The 16,996-nt window shown below is 48.8% G+C and overlaps 1 protein-coding gene across 6 annotated transcripts in view; it reads right to left on the bottom strand.

Annotated features, from left to right (window-relative positions):
• Positions 1-16,699, bottom strand: part of DAPK1 (death associated protein kinase 1) — a 210,253-nt gene extending 193,554 nt beyond the window's left edge. For 2 of the 6 annotated variants that reach the window (XM_027094175.1, XM_027094172.1), the window contains exons 1-2: positions 15,806-15,925; positions 15,309-15,478 (exon numbers count right to left, since the gene is read on the bottom strand). In XM_027094175.1, the coding sequence (XP_026949976.1) occupies positions 15,309-15,370 (62 nt within the window). In that variant the 5' untranslated portion in view covers positions 15,371-15,478; positions 15,806-15,925. The other 4 variants (XM_027094170.1, XM_027094173.1, XM_027094174.1 and 1 more) reach the window with 3 other exon arrangements.
• Positions 16,700-16,996: the final 297 nt, after the last annotated feature.

Raw genomic sequence — 16,996 nt, forward strand, 5'->3', positions numbered from 1 at the left:
AGTGTATTCCCACTAGACTCCCCCAAACTTTAAAATCAGACAATGAGAATAGGTAACAGGGTAAAAAAAAAAAAAAAAAAAAAGTACCAATAGATTTGGGGGAAATCATCAGGATTTCTGTAATGGAAATTATACAATGGAAAGGATATAGCCGTTTTGTCCATATCCTACTCTCCAGCTAGCAGTTGAAACTGGGACCCACTCTGGACCTTTACAGGGCTGTTGCTACCCAGGGCTATTCCAAGGATGAAAACATACTATGCATCTTAAGGAACTTTTTAGTGATTACTTATCCACCTTTAAAACTCATAGGAACTATGGTACAGTCCTTCATTTCAGAATATTGTAATATGACCAATGAAGACAACAGGTATTTCTGGAATACTTTCTCTGTGCAAGATGCTGGGAACAAAAGAACTATGACACCTTAAGGGGCTTACAATCTAGGGAAGATAAACACAGATACACACACACACACACACACACACACACACAGGCAGGGACGGCCAGCAATGCAACATGGAGAGTCTAAATGCTGGATGACTGTGCCAAAGAGGAAATATCCAGGAGTTTGCAAGAGGAGGGAACATTTTGAAAGGGGATGGTCAGGAGTGACTTCCTGGGAAAAATGGAATATAAATCCAGTATTCAGAGTAGGGAGGAGGACCCTGCACACTGAGAGTACAGATTCTGATCACCTGCACCAACAGAGGGGAGCAGTTCCATGGCAAACCCAGTGCTATTTCACAGCTGTCACTAGTGGACGCCCCTCTCCTGGTTACTCTCCATCTCCTCCATCTGTCCACCCCCCCTCCCCACCCCACCCCCAATCTGTTCTTCACCGTTCTCTGCCCAGCTGGAGGCTGCCCCATATCCTGCTCCCTGGGGGGCGGGGGGGGGGGGGGGGGGGGCGGGTAAGAGGAGGCACTGTCAGAAAGGAGGAGGGAGAGGTCAGGGTGTGTCTTCCCCGAAGTGGCATATGTGCTGAAGACCCTCCTCAGTGGCCCCAGCTCAGCCCTAGGCACAGTATCAGCTTCCCAGACTGTGTGTACTTGGCCGTCCTTCACCTTGACCATCAGGAGTGGACTCATTTCTTTTTTTTTAAATTTTATTTATTTATTTTTGGCTGTGTTGGGTCTTCGTTGCTGCGCGTGCGGGCTTTCTCTGGTTGCAGCGAGCGGGGGCTACTCTTCGTTGCAGTGCACGTGTTCTCACTGCGGTGGCTTCTCTTGGTGCGGAGCACGGGCTCTAGGCGTGCGGGCTTCAGTAGTTGTGGCACGCGGGCTCAGTAGTTGTGGCAAATGGGCTTAGTTGCTCTGCAGCACGTGGGATCTTCCCAGACCAGGGCTCGAACCTGTGTTCCCTGCATTGGCAGGTGCCACTGTGCCACCAGGGAAGAGGAGTGGACACATTTGTTGCCAGCACCCTGATTGACCCATTTCCCTTCCCCACCATGCCCTCCAAACCAGCCCCTGTCCTTTCACACCCTCCACCACAAGCTTCCCCAGGTGACTTCCGTATAAGTGCCCCTCCCCCAGGGAGCTGGGAGAGGGCACTCTTCACACCTCCTGCCACATCCTGAGACCTGACTTTTCACCTTTAAAAGCCCCCTGCTGGAAGAGGGGATATTGGAGGCAATAACTAAGCTATATGGGTTCCCCACAGTCACACAGCATGCTATGCCATCCAGCCTGCTGGAGAGGCAAGATCTGGGGCCTAAGAGAATGAAAAGCGAATAAAAAGCAAGGAGTTATCTAGCTTTGACTAAAAATTAGAAATCAGCATTAAAAACACACACACACAAAGCTATTCAGCAGGTTAAAAACAGAGTTGTGGAGATGGCAGCAGAAGGCCCCCCCTTAGGAGACAGGAGGGTGGACTGAAGTCTGGCAGTGATGGGAACCCAGCCGAGCCATCACTCAGAGAAGCCTGCTCAGCAGGATGGGGCAAGGTAGAAACTTCGATGTTGGTCATGGGTGGCTACCACACTGGACAAGCGACATCCGGAAGTCTCTCCAGGTCTTACTCATTGTCAGTGCCACCCCACGCCTCTGGGAAACAGCAGACACACCCACTCCAGGGACAGTACATAAAAGCCAGACTAAGACAACACCTGCCTCAGACCTCTGGCTCACACCATCTGCATCCTGCTCTCTTCCTTCCTAAGCTCTGGACACTCAAGGTCAATACCTTCCTTCAGGGGCACTTTCTTTGCTCACTGGGTGCAGGATCCTCCTTGCCTACTACCCGCTCCAACCCCTAGGTCCATGTGTTAACACTTCCCTGTCCTGATACTGTAGCCCAGTGGTTCTCAATGGGCTGGGGCAGGGGTGGGGGCAGATGTTACTAGCATCCAGAGGGCAGAAGCCAGGGATGCTGTTAAACATCCCACAACCACAAAGAATCATCTCTACCAAAATGTCACTAGTACCAAGGTTGAGAACTTTCAGTTTAAAGGAAGGAAACATCGGGCTTCGCTGGTGGTGCAGTGGTTAAGAATCCTCCTGCCAATGCAGGGGACACAGGCTTGAGCCCTGGCCTGGGAAGATCCCATATGCCGCGGAGCAACTAAGCCCATGAGCCACAACGACTGAGCCTGTGTTCTAGAGCCCACGAGCCACAGCTACTGAGCCCGTGTGCCACAACTACTGAAGCCTGCGCACCTAGAGTCCGTGCTCTGCAACAAGAGAAGCCACTGCAATGAGAACCCCACGCACTGCAACAAAGAGTAGCCCCCGCTCGATGCAACCAGAGAAAGCCTGCGCGCAGCAACAAAGACCCAACCCAGTAAAAAATAAATTAATTAATTAATTAAATTTATTTTTTTTAAAAAAAGGAAGGAAACATATATTGAACACATTGTATGAGCCAGGCACTGTGCTGGATGTTTTAAAGTTCTTTAAACTTCTCGCTTCCATGACAGGGCAGAGAAACAGGTCACAGAGTTAAGCCCTACCACCCATCACCCAATCTCCAGTCATGACTTAGCAATTTTGGGTGTCCAATGGTTGCCTCCACCATCTTAAACACATTATCCAAGGCCAATGTCTTTCCGAACCTCGGTTTTCTCATCTGTAAAATGTGGATTAAATACCTCCCTCCAGCCCCTGGTCTAAAATGGGTTCCCAGTAAATCTTAGTGCCCTTGTCTCCTCCTTCACGTCTGAGTTCCAATTTCTTCCAGGGAATAAATGGGCAGACACGTGCGCGCACACATATCCGCTCAGGCACCCACCTGCTTATGTTTTTCTGTCCCCACAAGAATCTGAATGAATGAGTGAATAAATGAATGAACCTTCCAAGTCACAATGGCCTCTTCTTGCCTGAACTCCAGAAACAGTTTTTCATACTGAATTCCTCTCACTCCTTATTTAGGTTTTCTATTATCATTGGTTGTATAAAGTCTGTCTGCCCTACTTGGTTAGGAACTTGCTGAGATAAACGGTGCTGCCTGACACCCCAGCCAGTGCCCTATCACTCAGAAGTCCAATCAACCCTGGACGAATGAATATGTGATGGACGGATATCACAGTTCACACGACACTTCTGTTTAACGGTCTGTTTATGTTGCCTGTTTATAGTTAGCATTGTCAACTCCCTGATATTTCTCTTGAACTTACCTTATAAACCCAATTTCTGGGCATTTTCCTTTGCAAATTTGTGAGCATCTAATGTCACTTTTATAAACTACAGATATCTCTGCTCAATGGCCCAAAGAATAAGGAAGCATCCTTTAAAGGGGCCTCTGGTGCGACCGCCATGCTCCTTGAACACATGGGCCCCCAGTCCAGGAACAAGGATGCACTCAAATGCCTAAGTGGGCATTCACTCCCAGCAGCTGGCAGAACCTCGCCATTAAGTAAATCCTAACAATTCAGCCTTTCAGCCACCAACCTAATAGGCTTTTCTTGGCACAGGCAATTCTGGCTTGGCCAAACACTTATTTTCACATCTGAAATCAGTACGTGTCAGAACTGAACGGAGGCTCAGACCTGCCGTACGTCTTGCCTTCTGCAGCAAGTTCATCTCAGAATGGAACTCACACACTCATTCAGATCCCTTCTTCCATAAAGATCTGTAAGAAAAATCAATGATTTGTTCATCTGATCAAATTCCTAGTCTCTTTTTGGGCTGCTTAAGACAGTTTTTTCATTTAAAAAGCAGCTAGAAAAATGAAATTGACTTTTCGGGAAGTTACAGTACACCCTGTTAAAACATAAATTTGTGTGCTGACATACCTCAGGTTCTTAATGACGCCAGGATGACCGTCCCTCTGAGCATTTCCGAGCAGCTCTCTCCCGGCTGTTGTTCAGCTTTTAGTTGTCCTGGCTTCCCTGAAAGCATGTTTTCCCATCTTAATAGACCCTCCTTGACATGAGCTCCTCCCTCCCTCGTCCAGGGGCGTCTGGGTGCACTTTGGCAATGGCATCCCTGTAAGCCCCATCTCCAGCAGCCCGCTTTCAAATGCATGGCTAAATTCCTGGCTAACTTGTTTCTCAGGAGCTCTGCAAATCATTGACCACGCTACTGGGCGGACCCACCAGGGAGCCCAGCACATAAACCGAGTCCTGGGCCCGAGCCAGCCAGAACAGGCAGCTAGAAGGGCAGATCACATAAACGACGTCAAACTTGGTAGAATGAGCCCACCCCGCAGGCTGAGCCAAAGATGGGGAGAGAGACAGAGGAGAAAAGAAGAGAAGGAGGAAGGATGGAATTGAGGAGAAGAGGGCCGGCACCCCCACCCTGCCCCTGGGAGACCAGGTCAGAACCTGGGTGGGGAAATGAGGAACTAACAGAAAAAGGCAGGACCCCAGTGACAAGGATCCAGAAGCATATGTTCAGTCTCTCCTGCGCTGTCTTATTAAACAGCGGCCCCTTCTCCAGCACTTACAGTGTGCCTGCTACTGGGCCAAGTGCCTTACACGCATTACATGTGTCTTCACAACAACCTTATGAGGGAGGTATGCTTATTATCCCCATTTCACAGATGAGAAAACTGAGTCTCACAGAAGTCAAGTGACTTTCCCAAGGCAACAGCTAGTGCACTGTGGAGTCAGGGATTTGGGTCAAAAGCTCTGAACCACATTCTAATTTCTGGACATGTACCTTCATAAGGCAAATAAACAAAGCCTCCTGTGGGCTTAGCTGAATCCCACCCCATGTAAGAGACACAAAAAGCCATGTTTTCTACTCTCAGAAAACTCACAATTCAGAGAGAGCCAAGAATCACATGAACAAGCCAAGTGTAAAATAACACCAAGTACCCAGTTATTTACCGCACATTGTTAAGGGATATAGGATATAAAAGAGAGAATCTGCACGACTAGCTGTGGACGTGCTCCACAGAAGCCTGCAGGCCGAAACAGGCCAGCTCACTTTGCATTCGCTTTTTAGTTCTCCAGGTTAAAACTTGTCTCTAATACAGATAATTTTTTTAATTAAAACAATTTTTTTTTGCCACCCACCCAGCCTGGGCCGGAGGGGAGGAGGCTCGGGGTCGGCGAGGACACTGGCCTCGGCGCCGCCGCGTTGCTCCTCCAGCAGGCCTGGGCGCGTGGGTCGGTCAGGACCCCGGCCGCGCGGGCGGAGGGCGGAGGGCGAAGGGCGAAGGGCAGAGGGCAGGCTGCGCCAGGGGCCGAGGCCCTGCAGCCTCCCCGCCGCCTCCCCGAGCGGGCGCCCGGCTGCGCCGCAGCGTTTGCACAGCAGAGCGGTCCCTCAGGTCGCTGTGGGCCCCTCCTCCGTCGGCGGCTTGGTTCAGAACACTTTTTTGGATGGGGTCAAACGGCACATTGGGGCGCGGGGTCAGGCGAGGGTGCGGGGAAGGGGCGCCAGAGACTCGGGAATGTTGGGAGCCCAGACCCACCGGGACGCGGGGTCCTGCTCCGCGGTTGCTCTGCCTGACCTTGCCCTGTGGGTGCAAAAGTTTTTTTTTTAATGGTTTTTTTTTTTTTTTTTTTTTGCGGTACGCGGGCCTCTCACTGTTGCGGCCTCTCCCATTGCGGAGCACAGGCTCCGGACGCGCAGGCTCAGCGGCCACGGCTCACGGGCCCAGCCGCTCCGCGGCATGTGGGATCTTCCCGGACCGGGGCACGAGCCCGCGTCCCCTGCATCGGCAGGCGGACTCTCAACCACTGGCCACCAGGGAAGCCCTAATGTTTTTAATTATCTGCATGAAAGAGAATGTTGCCTCTGAAGAGCAGGCCTACAAAGGACGGTCCATATTAATTGGTAACATTAATAAAACCAGATACACTCATTCAGTGCCCGAAGCATGTTTAGCAAAACCGAGGGACTTCACGCTTCTACACCACCTCGACTTACCTTGCCTGTCCACTGCCGTATTTGCCAAGCTTTCCTATCTCTGTGTGCCATGGGAGGGGTGGGGAGGAAAGCAAGACCGATAAAGCTTCATCCTGGAAAATATTCCACTTGTTCTAATTCACTTCCTCTCCCAAACAATTGAATCAGCTTCCTGAAGCTCCTGAGGGGGGATATCGGCCAGGCGCTCAAACCTTATCCATTCTAAACGGGGAACTGTAAATATCTTCCCTCCATTCCAAAGCTAGTTTGAATTACATGGCAAAGAAATTCCTAGAACAAGGTCTCAAGCAGTCATTTTATAAGTTCTCCACCAAATGGGATGACAGGTGAGGATTCTCCTTCACTCCGATTGTTCAATGTGGAAATAGAGACATTAGGGAGAAAACAAGAGCAGAGGTGCCTTACATCAGCCAGGCCTTGTCCCGAGCACACGGGTGCCACTGCAATTATGGTCTGCAGAGAAGTGTAAGCCGGCCACAAAAGGGGAAGGAAATAAACCTGTGATTATCCAAAGACAGGGGAGCTCCTGAGGATATTTTGGTGGAAGTTTCTGGCATTACAAACAGCAGTTCACACGCTGATTCTAGACACTCTGAGGGGCAAGGACAACATTTAGAAAGACAACTTTCTATATTCACATTCCAAGTGTACATCAGAAACCCCTTGGCAGGATCTGGCTTCAATTACACTGATTTATGTACCAGTAAAATAGTATTTTTAAGATAACAAATAACTTCTTAGCTTTCTTTGGCTTACCAAATTTCTCAGGACAGCTCTTCCGGGTGTCAGGTGCAATTCAGCATTTCCAGCTCAGCAGTTAGCTGTGAAAAGTCTATTCTCTACAGTATTCGTATACCTACAGTGCCCATAGCTTTGTTTTTGTAAAGGGAAGCAGCTTGCAATTCTCAGTCCATTAAATATTACACTCAAAAGGTTGCAGTCTTTCATCACTCTCCCAGAGACACATATTTCTGCCACTTACCCATAAACCACAGATGGAAAAAAAAGAAATAAATTGCGCTCTACCCAGAGGAGGCAAAACGATTTAGAAGAACTTCTCAAAGGAGGGAGGAAACATTAGAACAGAATCAGCACTAACTACTGACCTCTTCTCCCCCAAGCCACTCCATCTATGTGCCAGCGTATCCCTCTGTCACTATCTTGTCCTATCACCTGAGTCGTACCTACCCTCCTGCATATACAGCCTGGTCGTAGACGGTGGTATGAGTTGCTAGGCGGACATAGAGACAGGCAGTTCAGAGGGAAATCTGACCCTCTTCATGATGGGACCAAAAAAAAGGTACTGATTACCTCTCCTACACTTCTTTTGCAACTGGAAAATTCCACACTGGGGGGCCAGGGACAAGGGCATGGAGGACCAAAGTAAGGTCTCGAAAATCCTGACAATTCTTACAAGTTAAAAAGGGAAGGGTTGCATGGTTTCAAAAGTAGAAAACAATGAACTACAGAAAAAACTAACAATGGAAAAAAAAATGGAAATTTACTCATTCCTTATACGTGAAAACTTACTATATCAACTGTACTGGAGATATCTGAAAACCAGCCCCATTCATCACATTATATCTAAGAAAGAGTAATCAGACAGTTTTGACCGAAAATAGAATGTGTCCCACAAGAGTCCACACACAGAGCTAAATTTCCCAGCTGAAAGCCATCCGGCTTATGAATATAAGCACCATCAATATAAACCTTTCAAACACCAGAGATCGGCAGTTCACAGCATTCATTTGCTCAAACATTACATTCCTCATCCAAAGTTGAATGCTTGATAAAGGGAAGAATCAACAACTTTCTCCCCACCTCCTTCCCCTCCTGACATCTCTGAATGTATCAATACATTATAGTACTGAATAAAATTTCTCCAGTTGACAATTGGAATGTCGACAGGTAGGACATAGGGGAAAGCCCCGTGGTCACGCCTCAGAGGTTAGCAACATTATACTTAAATGACGGCAGTGTGGTCTGTAAGCCACACGAGCTCTCAACGTCACCTCCAAAAGACAGAAGCGATAAACAAGAGTCACTAAGGATCACACCTGTCAGTTATCACCAGAGATTAGTTACCAGCACATGACTGGTTTTGTTTTGTTCTGGACTGGGATTGAAAATAAGACCAACTATTTCAGGTTTCAGACTCCTTCCCTGTAAAAATCCTTTTAGTACATTAAACCTAGAATGGGCATATGACACTTTGTTTTACCTAAGGAAGATGTACTAGTTAGACAAAGTTTTGTGTTTGTTTTTTTTTTTTTTTTTTTGCGGTACGCGGGCCTCTCACCGCTGTGGCCCCTCCCGCCGCGGAGCACAGGCTCCAGACGCGCAGGCCCAGCGGCCATGGCTCACGGGCCCAGCCGCTCCGCGGCATGTGGGATCCTCCCAGACCGGGGCACGAACCCGCATCTCCTGCATGGGCAGGCGGACTCTCAACCACTGCGCCACCAGGGAAGCCCGACAGAGTTATTTTTAAACCCATTTTTGTTAGATGATGTAGAAAAACCAAAGGTCAGTCATTTTTTCCTCTACTCTCTCCTAACTGTACATTTACAGGAATTAATTTAGAATGTAAACAAAGTGATAGACTGGATATATTATAAATAATTATACTGCCATATAATCTCTCTCAAGGCTGAGGGTTGATGCATTCTGTTGTGATCACTTACCACAGCAAACCAAAGCAAAACAATTAAGTATCACCTTCCACATAAAGCTTCAAACAATCACACCCCAGCCTTAAACCAGACAGACTAGGGCCACTTAATGAAATGAGAAACTGTCTTTTAGTGGGGTGGCCTACTGGGCAGAGCCACGACTCTTATACATTCCATGACTCAAAGGTTAAATAACGATGAAAGTGTTCTGTGAACTTTCTAAAAAGCTAAATTATGCACTTTGGCACTTGGGTAAGACTACGGCACGTACTAGCACCATTCATAACTGTGGGGCACGAGCCATTTGGAAAAGGCAAGAAGGTCACGTGTGTTGTCAAGTGCCCACGAGAGTTCTGAACTCAAAGCATCAGCCTCTTCATGGGGTGAAAATGGAAACCCACCATGAAGCGGTTACTAGTTACTCCTGACCATCCCCTCCAAGCACGTATTAAGATGGATAGGCACAAGATGCCTGCCCAAATCAGTTCTGTTCGAAATCAACATTATCTGGCTTCTAAAAAAATGAGAATTGCCAAATCCTAAGTAATGTGAAGAATATAATGAAAACAGTCCTGCTCGGGAGTCTAGGTCCATCTCTTGCTACCTGGTAGCCAGCTACCTTGAGAAAGCCACTTGACCTAAGGACTGATGGGATGAAACAAGAAGGAAGGACTCACTGACTGCTCAGCTTCTTCTAGGTCTAAGTGCCCAAGGGTCCCGGGCTACCCTTCACCAACAAAAGCCCCTCCCCTCTACCAGCAGGTGGCATTCTTTGTCTCCTGATCAGAAATATGTTTCCATTAAAATCATGCTTTATTTCATGCATATAAAATGCCTGATTAGGTTAGGTTAGGTACACATTGCAGCTGGGTAGAATTAGGGGTGAAAGTTCATAATTCATTCCCCTACAGGGTGTCCCAGAGGTCAGACCACCTAATCTTGACCTTGTCGCTCCCCCGTCATTCCCCCACCACACGACCTCTGAAGGTATCCACACACCCCCACCCCAATGCCTGAAGGAAATGGTCTCTACCTTTCTGGGGTTACAACTTTGCTGGGAGACCACAGGATACGTCTGATAATGTCACCTCTTCTGATATAACCCTGTATTGCAATTACTGAGATTCACCTGACCACGCATCTCTGTAAGCTTACTGTGTTTTTCACAGCTTTGCAGGGGCCTGCCAACGCTATGGGGCCTTTAGGTTCCTAAGCGGCTGGGTGAGACACAAGCCTAGGGTAAAAGGGCACAGGAGGACCAAAAAGGCCGCTTCAACGTTCCCTGGCTTCCCCATCAATTAGCGCCTCCATAGCCTACGTTCCCGATGGTATGTCCCGCCAGGTCCCAGTGAACCTAATTTCTACATCCCCAGGTGGTCCGGAGGCGCATTCCCAGTGCTGGCAAGCAAGCATTCACCCCAACTGCCCCTCACTACTGTCACCGTGCCCTCCCTTCACATGCTAGAATGCACAAAATTTTAAAATCCCTGATTGTTACCTCTAATACATATATTTGAACTTTATCTCTCTTAAACCTTTGCAGCCTTTCCCATCCGAGGAAACAGCTGAGGGCACACAGAAGCAGAAATGAGAAGAGAAAACTCACATTCAGGGAGGTCCTACAGGATGATCTCACTAGTCAACCTTGTGAGCCTGCGAGTCCCACTTCCAAGGAGAAAACACGCTGGGAAGTCTCTCCCTCTCCCATCCCCACGGGATTGCCAGTCTTAGGACTGATTCCTGCAGTTCACAGTAAACCAACAGAAAGATGTACTCAGACTGTCAGGGTTTATTACAATTCCTCACGTCAATTAAAATGTCTCTGGATTTTATGCCAAAATGAGAGTGTTTTAACTTTAAATTATTAGCTTCCAGCAACCATCCAAACAAATGTAGAATACTTAATGCTCCACTTTGTTTTGTTTAAAACTGATCTTGTGCTTGGATATGCTGGCTGCTGTGCACCTTAGCCACAGAACGCAAAAGGAAAAACAGCTTTTATTTTGCTGAGCTGCAGCCTTCAATATCCTAAGTTCACCCCCACCAGAGTCATCACTCATTGAGGGCCATATACAGGTAACCATATATAGGTGCATGTGTGTGTGTACTCATGGTGCCTTACAAATGTTAATCCATTTATTCAATCCATCAGCATTTATTGAGCACCTACGTCATGCACCTCATTAGGCATAAGAGATAAAAAATGACAAGCAAGTCCAAGGTCACAACCCTGTGACAAGCTGTGGAGAAAGTAGATAATCCAACAAGTAATGAGTGTGCGTTGTGGTAAATGCTGTAACGGGGAAAAGAGGTTATTAAGAAGAATATCTGGGCTTCCCTGGTGGCGCAGCGGTTGAGAGTCCGCCTGCCGATGCAGGGGACACGGGTTCGTGCCCCGGTCCGGGAGGATCCCACATGCCGCGGAGCGGCTGGGCCCGTGAGCCATGGCCGCTGAGCCTGTGCGTCTGGAGCCTGCGCTCCACAACGGGAGAGGCCACAACAGGGAGAGGCCCGCGTACCGCCAAAAAAAAATAATAATAAATAATATCTGAGGCAGCGACTATGTGTGAGATGTTTACAGCCACTGCCTCTAATTCGTATAGCATCCTGCAAAGGTAGGTGTCTCCCCACTTCCCAAAGGAGGGGGCCGGGCTGTCCCACGCTACATACCCCCTCTCCATCGGCCTCAGCACCCGCATCAGCGTTTGCATCTCAAATCCCCATTCTGGTCTCAGTATTGTACCTGCCGGCCTGCATTTGCCGATTCAGGCATCGATGAAACTTTTGCCCAGAATGATACAGCACATTGCACACCCACAGGGGAGAAAAGAGCCCACAGCACACCCTGAAGGAACTTTTAAGCCGGCTACATGGAGTCATACACGAATATTAACAACACAAAGCAAGGATGGAGCATGGACGGGGCAGTCTGTGGTCATGACCAGTGGAGTGCTTCAGAGAGCAAGTCATTTGGCTTCTGAAAGGGAGAGATCATTGTGGAGAGATTTATTCAGGAGGTGGGACCCAGGTCTTCAGATCACATAAGGTCAGACAGTGTAAGAGAAAGAAGGCCAGTTCTCAGGAAGGCGGTGTTCACAGAGGTGCCAAGAAGGCTCGCAGGTTAGGCTGAACCACAGCCAGGGATGTAACTGGAGCGCGATGGTGGGACAAGCCGGCCTTCAGCTGCCCCGAGTGCCAACTGATAAGAGATGCTAAGGCACCTGGGGCATTAAAATGACCCAGTGTAACAGCACATGGAGAAATCCGCATTTAAAAGAACCCCTCCCAGAAACCACTACATGTGACAGAAGCAGTTCTTCGTTCTACCTCCTGGGATAGAGGGTGAAACCCAAAGGGCCTCCTGAAGTCAACACAGGTCACCAAACAATATTCCAACCATGACAGTCCTTTTCACTGCAGGGACTTGTTTCTACTTGAAGGGTGTGCAAGTTCAAGGCCAGAGCTGCATTATTCAGAATCAGAGTGGAGAGGCCAAGGGCTGTCAGCAATGGGTCTCCCCCATGACCCTTTTCCCACAGGACCTCCCTTCCCCAAATTGGTAAACAGAAAAAAGAATATCAAGTTGCAAACCAAGTTATTAGCATGCCTGGAATACTCACATGTCTCAACCAGTCCTGCTGATGATATCTATATTTGTTTAACTCTTGACGGCTGATAAAATTCTTTTACTTGGTATTCACAACAGCCATGAAATAAGCACTAGGTCTCTCATTTTATAGATGAAGATCCTGAGGGTCAGAGATGGTAAGTGACCTATTCAAGGTTATACAGCTAGCAAGTTCTAGGGCCAATTCTGGATCAGAATATCTGTCCAGTGGTCTGTCTCTCTATCACTACTACAAATAATCATAATACTTTATAAAGTTCTTTAAAGTTGACAGCTTTTACAGTACACCTGGGCAGTACACACACTAATATACATAGACACACACACACCCACACACACTCTCACCCTTGTACACACACACTTTCTGTTTTCCTAAAAGTAAAGTAACAATAGTAATAATCAAAATACTATATGCTACTTGTTTAAAAACCCATCCTCCCTCCTCTAGCTATGGACTTTGTCTTAGACCATTTATAAAGTAAGTGAGTAGCTATTGTGTAGATTACTGCTAAAGATATGTGGATGAAGTTTTAAATCATAGATGTTGGTTTGTTTATAACTCACTGCTTAGAACAAGCTTGCTTTTGTGTTAAACATCTGCCCATTTTCATTTGCCACTACTAAGCTTCTGCCTCTACTCCCAATCTTCTCTCAGTGACACAAGAAGCAGCATCTTTCCTATATGTCCATCTTATGCCAGGATCTGTTTTCAGGAAGTGGCTATTTCCTGGCAGACATAAAATTCACAGGACTCGAAAAACACATTGAAATAAAAAAATCAACCATTTACTGCATTTTTAAACAAAAGAGAAAGACCTATCAGACAGATCGGCATGGATACTTTATTTTTAAAAATTCCCAACTCCCAGTTTGTCAAAGCACTTCTTTCAAATTCACAGGTCACACAAATTAAATTATTCAATAAACAATTTGTCAACTAGTCTTGCACAGTGGGGAGAAAATTATACACAGAAATGTAGAATGAGCCAAAATCAAAGCAAAATCTAGTGACAAATGAGCAAACTGCTCTCCAGCGCAGAGGCAGAGAGCCTGTCATCCCACCCACGAAATAAAGATCACAAACTCCCCCGCCAGCCACAGGGAGGCCTCATTATTTTTCCTTCTCATAACACATAATTCTACCAAAAGATCTTAAGGAAAATAAGGTCAACATACTTAATCTATAAAGCAATCATCTCACCTACTTTTAATCATCTTTCTTTATAAGAGAATTCATATAATCAGGCCACCCTACACAAACAGAATTTAAACATACTTTTTTGCCTTTTTCCCCTGCTCCCAAAGGAAAACACCACGTACCACTCATCTTGCTAAAAACCACAGGAATAAAGTGACTTAATTCTAGTTAATTCTAGTTAAACCAAGTATTTCAACCACATACCCTTAAACCTTAACATTAAACATATCCATGAAATATTTTTGAGAGCTATCCTTCTTACTTATTCACTCAGTAAATCTCCAATATATAGTAAGCTCCCCCAAGCACAACTTCCCAGTGATGTTCTGAATCCATACTAAATGTATACAGAAATATTTTGATAAAGTATCTTTTTAAAAATTGCTTTTGTTCTGAACTATTACTTGAACTTGAAAAAATTTTAGTTAAACGCAACTTTCACAATTCTCACAAGGTCATCTAGGGTGTGGGTAGTTTTGAATTTCCTTTTCATGGGGAAACAGGAAGCACTGAATCAGGACATCAGGTGTATACGGAAAAATACATATTTTGATACACATGTAAGTAAATACATACTTTTTTGTTGGTTTAAAGATCCTTTTGTCTACTTGACTCACGATACAAATACACTGCAGTCAAATTTCTTATGTTGAATTTAAATTTAGGTGTGAAAACTGGGTTTTCTGCTCAAGTTAGACCAGAGCATAACACACCCTGTCAAATCCCCAGTCAAGGGGAAACCCATCCAGCCCTTAGAGGCCCCCAAAGAAATCATTCTTTGTTCACCTGGCACTGAAAGGCTTCACATTCAGAATCACAGCTCCTGCAGCAATGGAAGTATGCTCTGAATCCAGATAGCCATATAAGACTCTCAACTAGGGACGTGTTAAAAATTTAACATCGTGAATGAAACCAAAGCAACCACTGACACCAACTGGGTAATTAAACTCCTGGTTCAAGGAAGTTTCAAAATCCAAACCCAACATCAACATCTGGCAAGTCTCCATGTGTGACCTACGGATACTTGTGCATGTTATTCTGAAAATTCCAAAAGAGGGAAAGTATTAAGCCTTTAAAAGCCTATGAATTAGTTTGTACTCTATGTACACATAAGGGCTAACTCACAGTTAACTGGAGCTAACTCCAGTTTCAACTATATCTCAGCTTTTGCCTCACTGTCTCAGAAGGGCAAAAGCTGACAAGCGTTACTGCAGACAACTAAATCTATTCTTGTCCAGGGGTCTTGATCAATACACTCTGCATCATAATCTAACACTGAAATAGCTTCTCCACCGCCAGCTCCTTGTTTTAGGTAGTTTATTTCCGGTCCCTAGTCCTTGCTGGGTTAGTTAACTCTTTTCTCTATAATTTGCACATCTCCTGGAAGGACGAGGGAGACGCCTGAATTCAAACTGCATTTGTTTACCGCCCACTGCCCGCAGTACTGTGCATTCCCACAACCCAGAAACGTGCGCTTCCGGCACCCCCAGTACCTGCCAAGTTCCTCGCCGGTGTCGTAGTAATCATCCACGTTTTCCTGCCTGAACACGGTCATGATAAACTGTCACGCCTCACGGAAGCCCAGCGCACTTCAGCTCCGCTTCCCAAACCATCACCACCGCTCCTGCGCCTCCGTGGGCCCCTCATGCATCAGTCAACAGTCCTTTTAAAAAAAAAAAAGGCAATAACAACAATAAAATGACAACCCAAAAACGAAGTACCCCTCCCGAGGGCTAAGACTCGCTCGCTGAAGACCACCTCTCCGGAGTTGCCGCACCCCGCCGGGTAGAGAGCAGCACTCTTTGTTAAACCCGGGCCAGGGACGCCCCCAGCCCCGCATCGCCGGCGCACGCGTGGGGCCGGGCACAACCGCACCCCAAGGTCCGCGTCCCCGAAAGCAGGGCGCTCGGCACGGATCAGAACCCGCTCCGGAAGTGGCTGGCCTCCCCGCCTCCCCTTTCTCTGCACACACGCCCACCCAGCTCCCCACCTCCAGGGGCGCAGCGGAAGAATGAAGCCCTCGCCGGGGCCGAACGCGCCTAGCTGGAAGCATCCCTCTCCTGCCTGGAGCGGCGGTGCAGCCCCCGCGCCACCTCTCGGCTCCCGCACCTCCCCGGCCGCCTCAGCCACCTTCTCTCCTCCCACGAGCCAAACAGTCCCCAGAGGCACATTCCTGGCGACTCCAGCTCCGTTACCCGGCCGACCCGGCGTGCGGCCGCCCGGGGGAGCAAGGGAGGGAAGGGAGCGGCCGAGGGAGGCGCGGCCGCCCGCTCCCGGTCTCCGCGTCCCGACACAAAGCGCCCGGCCCGCGCCACCTGTTCCCACCCGGCCCGCGGGGCTGGGGTCATCTCCTGGCTGCCATTCCCCTTTTCCCCTCAGTCAAGTGTACCCCGCCTCGGCCTTCCCGGTTGCCCTGGGCGCTGCCCGGGCCAACCCCGCCGCGCCGCGGCCGTGAAAGCAAAAGCAGGCGGCGGGGCCCGGGAGGAGACGGGGAGCCGCGAGCGGCCACTCACCCGGGCGCCCGGGAGCTGCCCGGGTCTCTCCGGGGCGCTGTCGTTGGTCGACGGTAGGCGCCAGCGCCGGGGACAAGCGGGGCGGCCGCGGGAGCGCAGGGAGGCAGCGAGTGGGGGCGCGGACCCCGCGCGTCCGTCCGGCGTCGGCTCGGCCGGGCTCTCCCGCTCCTGCTCCGGAGCAGCCCCTCGGCTCCTCGCCGCCTTCCGGGCGGAGGGCGGCCGGCAGGCGGCCAATGGGGACCCCGCGGGCGGGCTGGCGACACGGCCCACCCACCTCCGAGCTGCCCGGCCGGGCCGGCGCTGCGGGTGCTGCGCGGCGCTGGCTGCTCCTCCCCGCTCGGCGCTCTGGGCTCGCTGGCGCGCTCTACCGCGCACACCCCCGCACACACCCACTCACCCCACACCCGCGGCAGGAGCTCAGCCAGGGCGGCCGCGCGCAACATGGGCGCCCCACCTGTGACACGCTGCTACGCTGCCCCCTTCGGCGGGGCTCCAGAGAAATGAGATTCCTTCATCCTGCAGAGGTGTCCTGAGCGCCCCGCGTGGTCCAGGCACGGTGCTCGGCACCGGAGAATCACAGAGACCATAATAGGTTTAAAAAAAAATCCCTGCCCTCTTGAAACTTACATTCTGGTGGAGAAGCTAGACAATCAATATGTAAACGAATA

Source organism: Aethalodelphis obliquidens, unplaced genomic scaffold (genome assembly GCF_003676395.1).
Source record: "Aethalodelphis obliquidens isolate GAN/ISIS:26980383/991018 unplaced genomic scaffold, ASM367639v1 scaffold88, whole genome shotgun sequence".
NCBI lineage: Eukaryota > Metazoa > Chordata > Mammalia > Artiodactyla > Delphinidae > Aethalodelphis > Aethalodelphis obliquidens.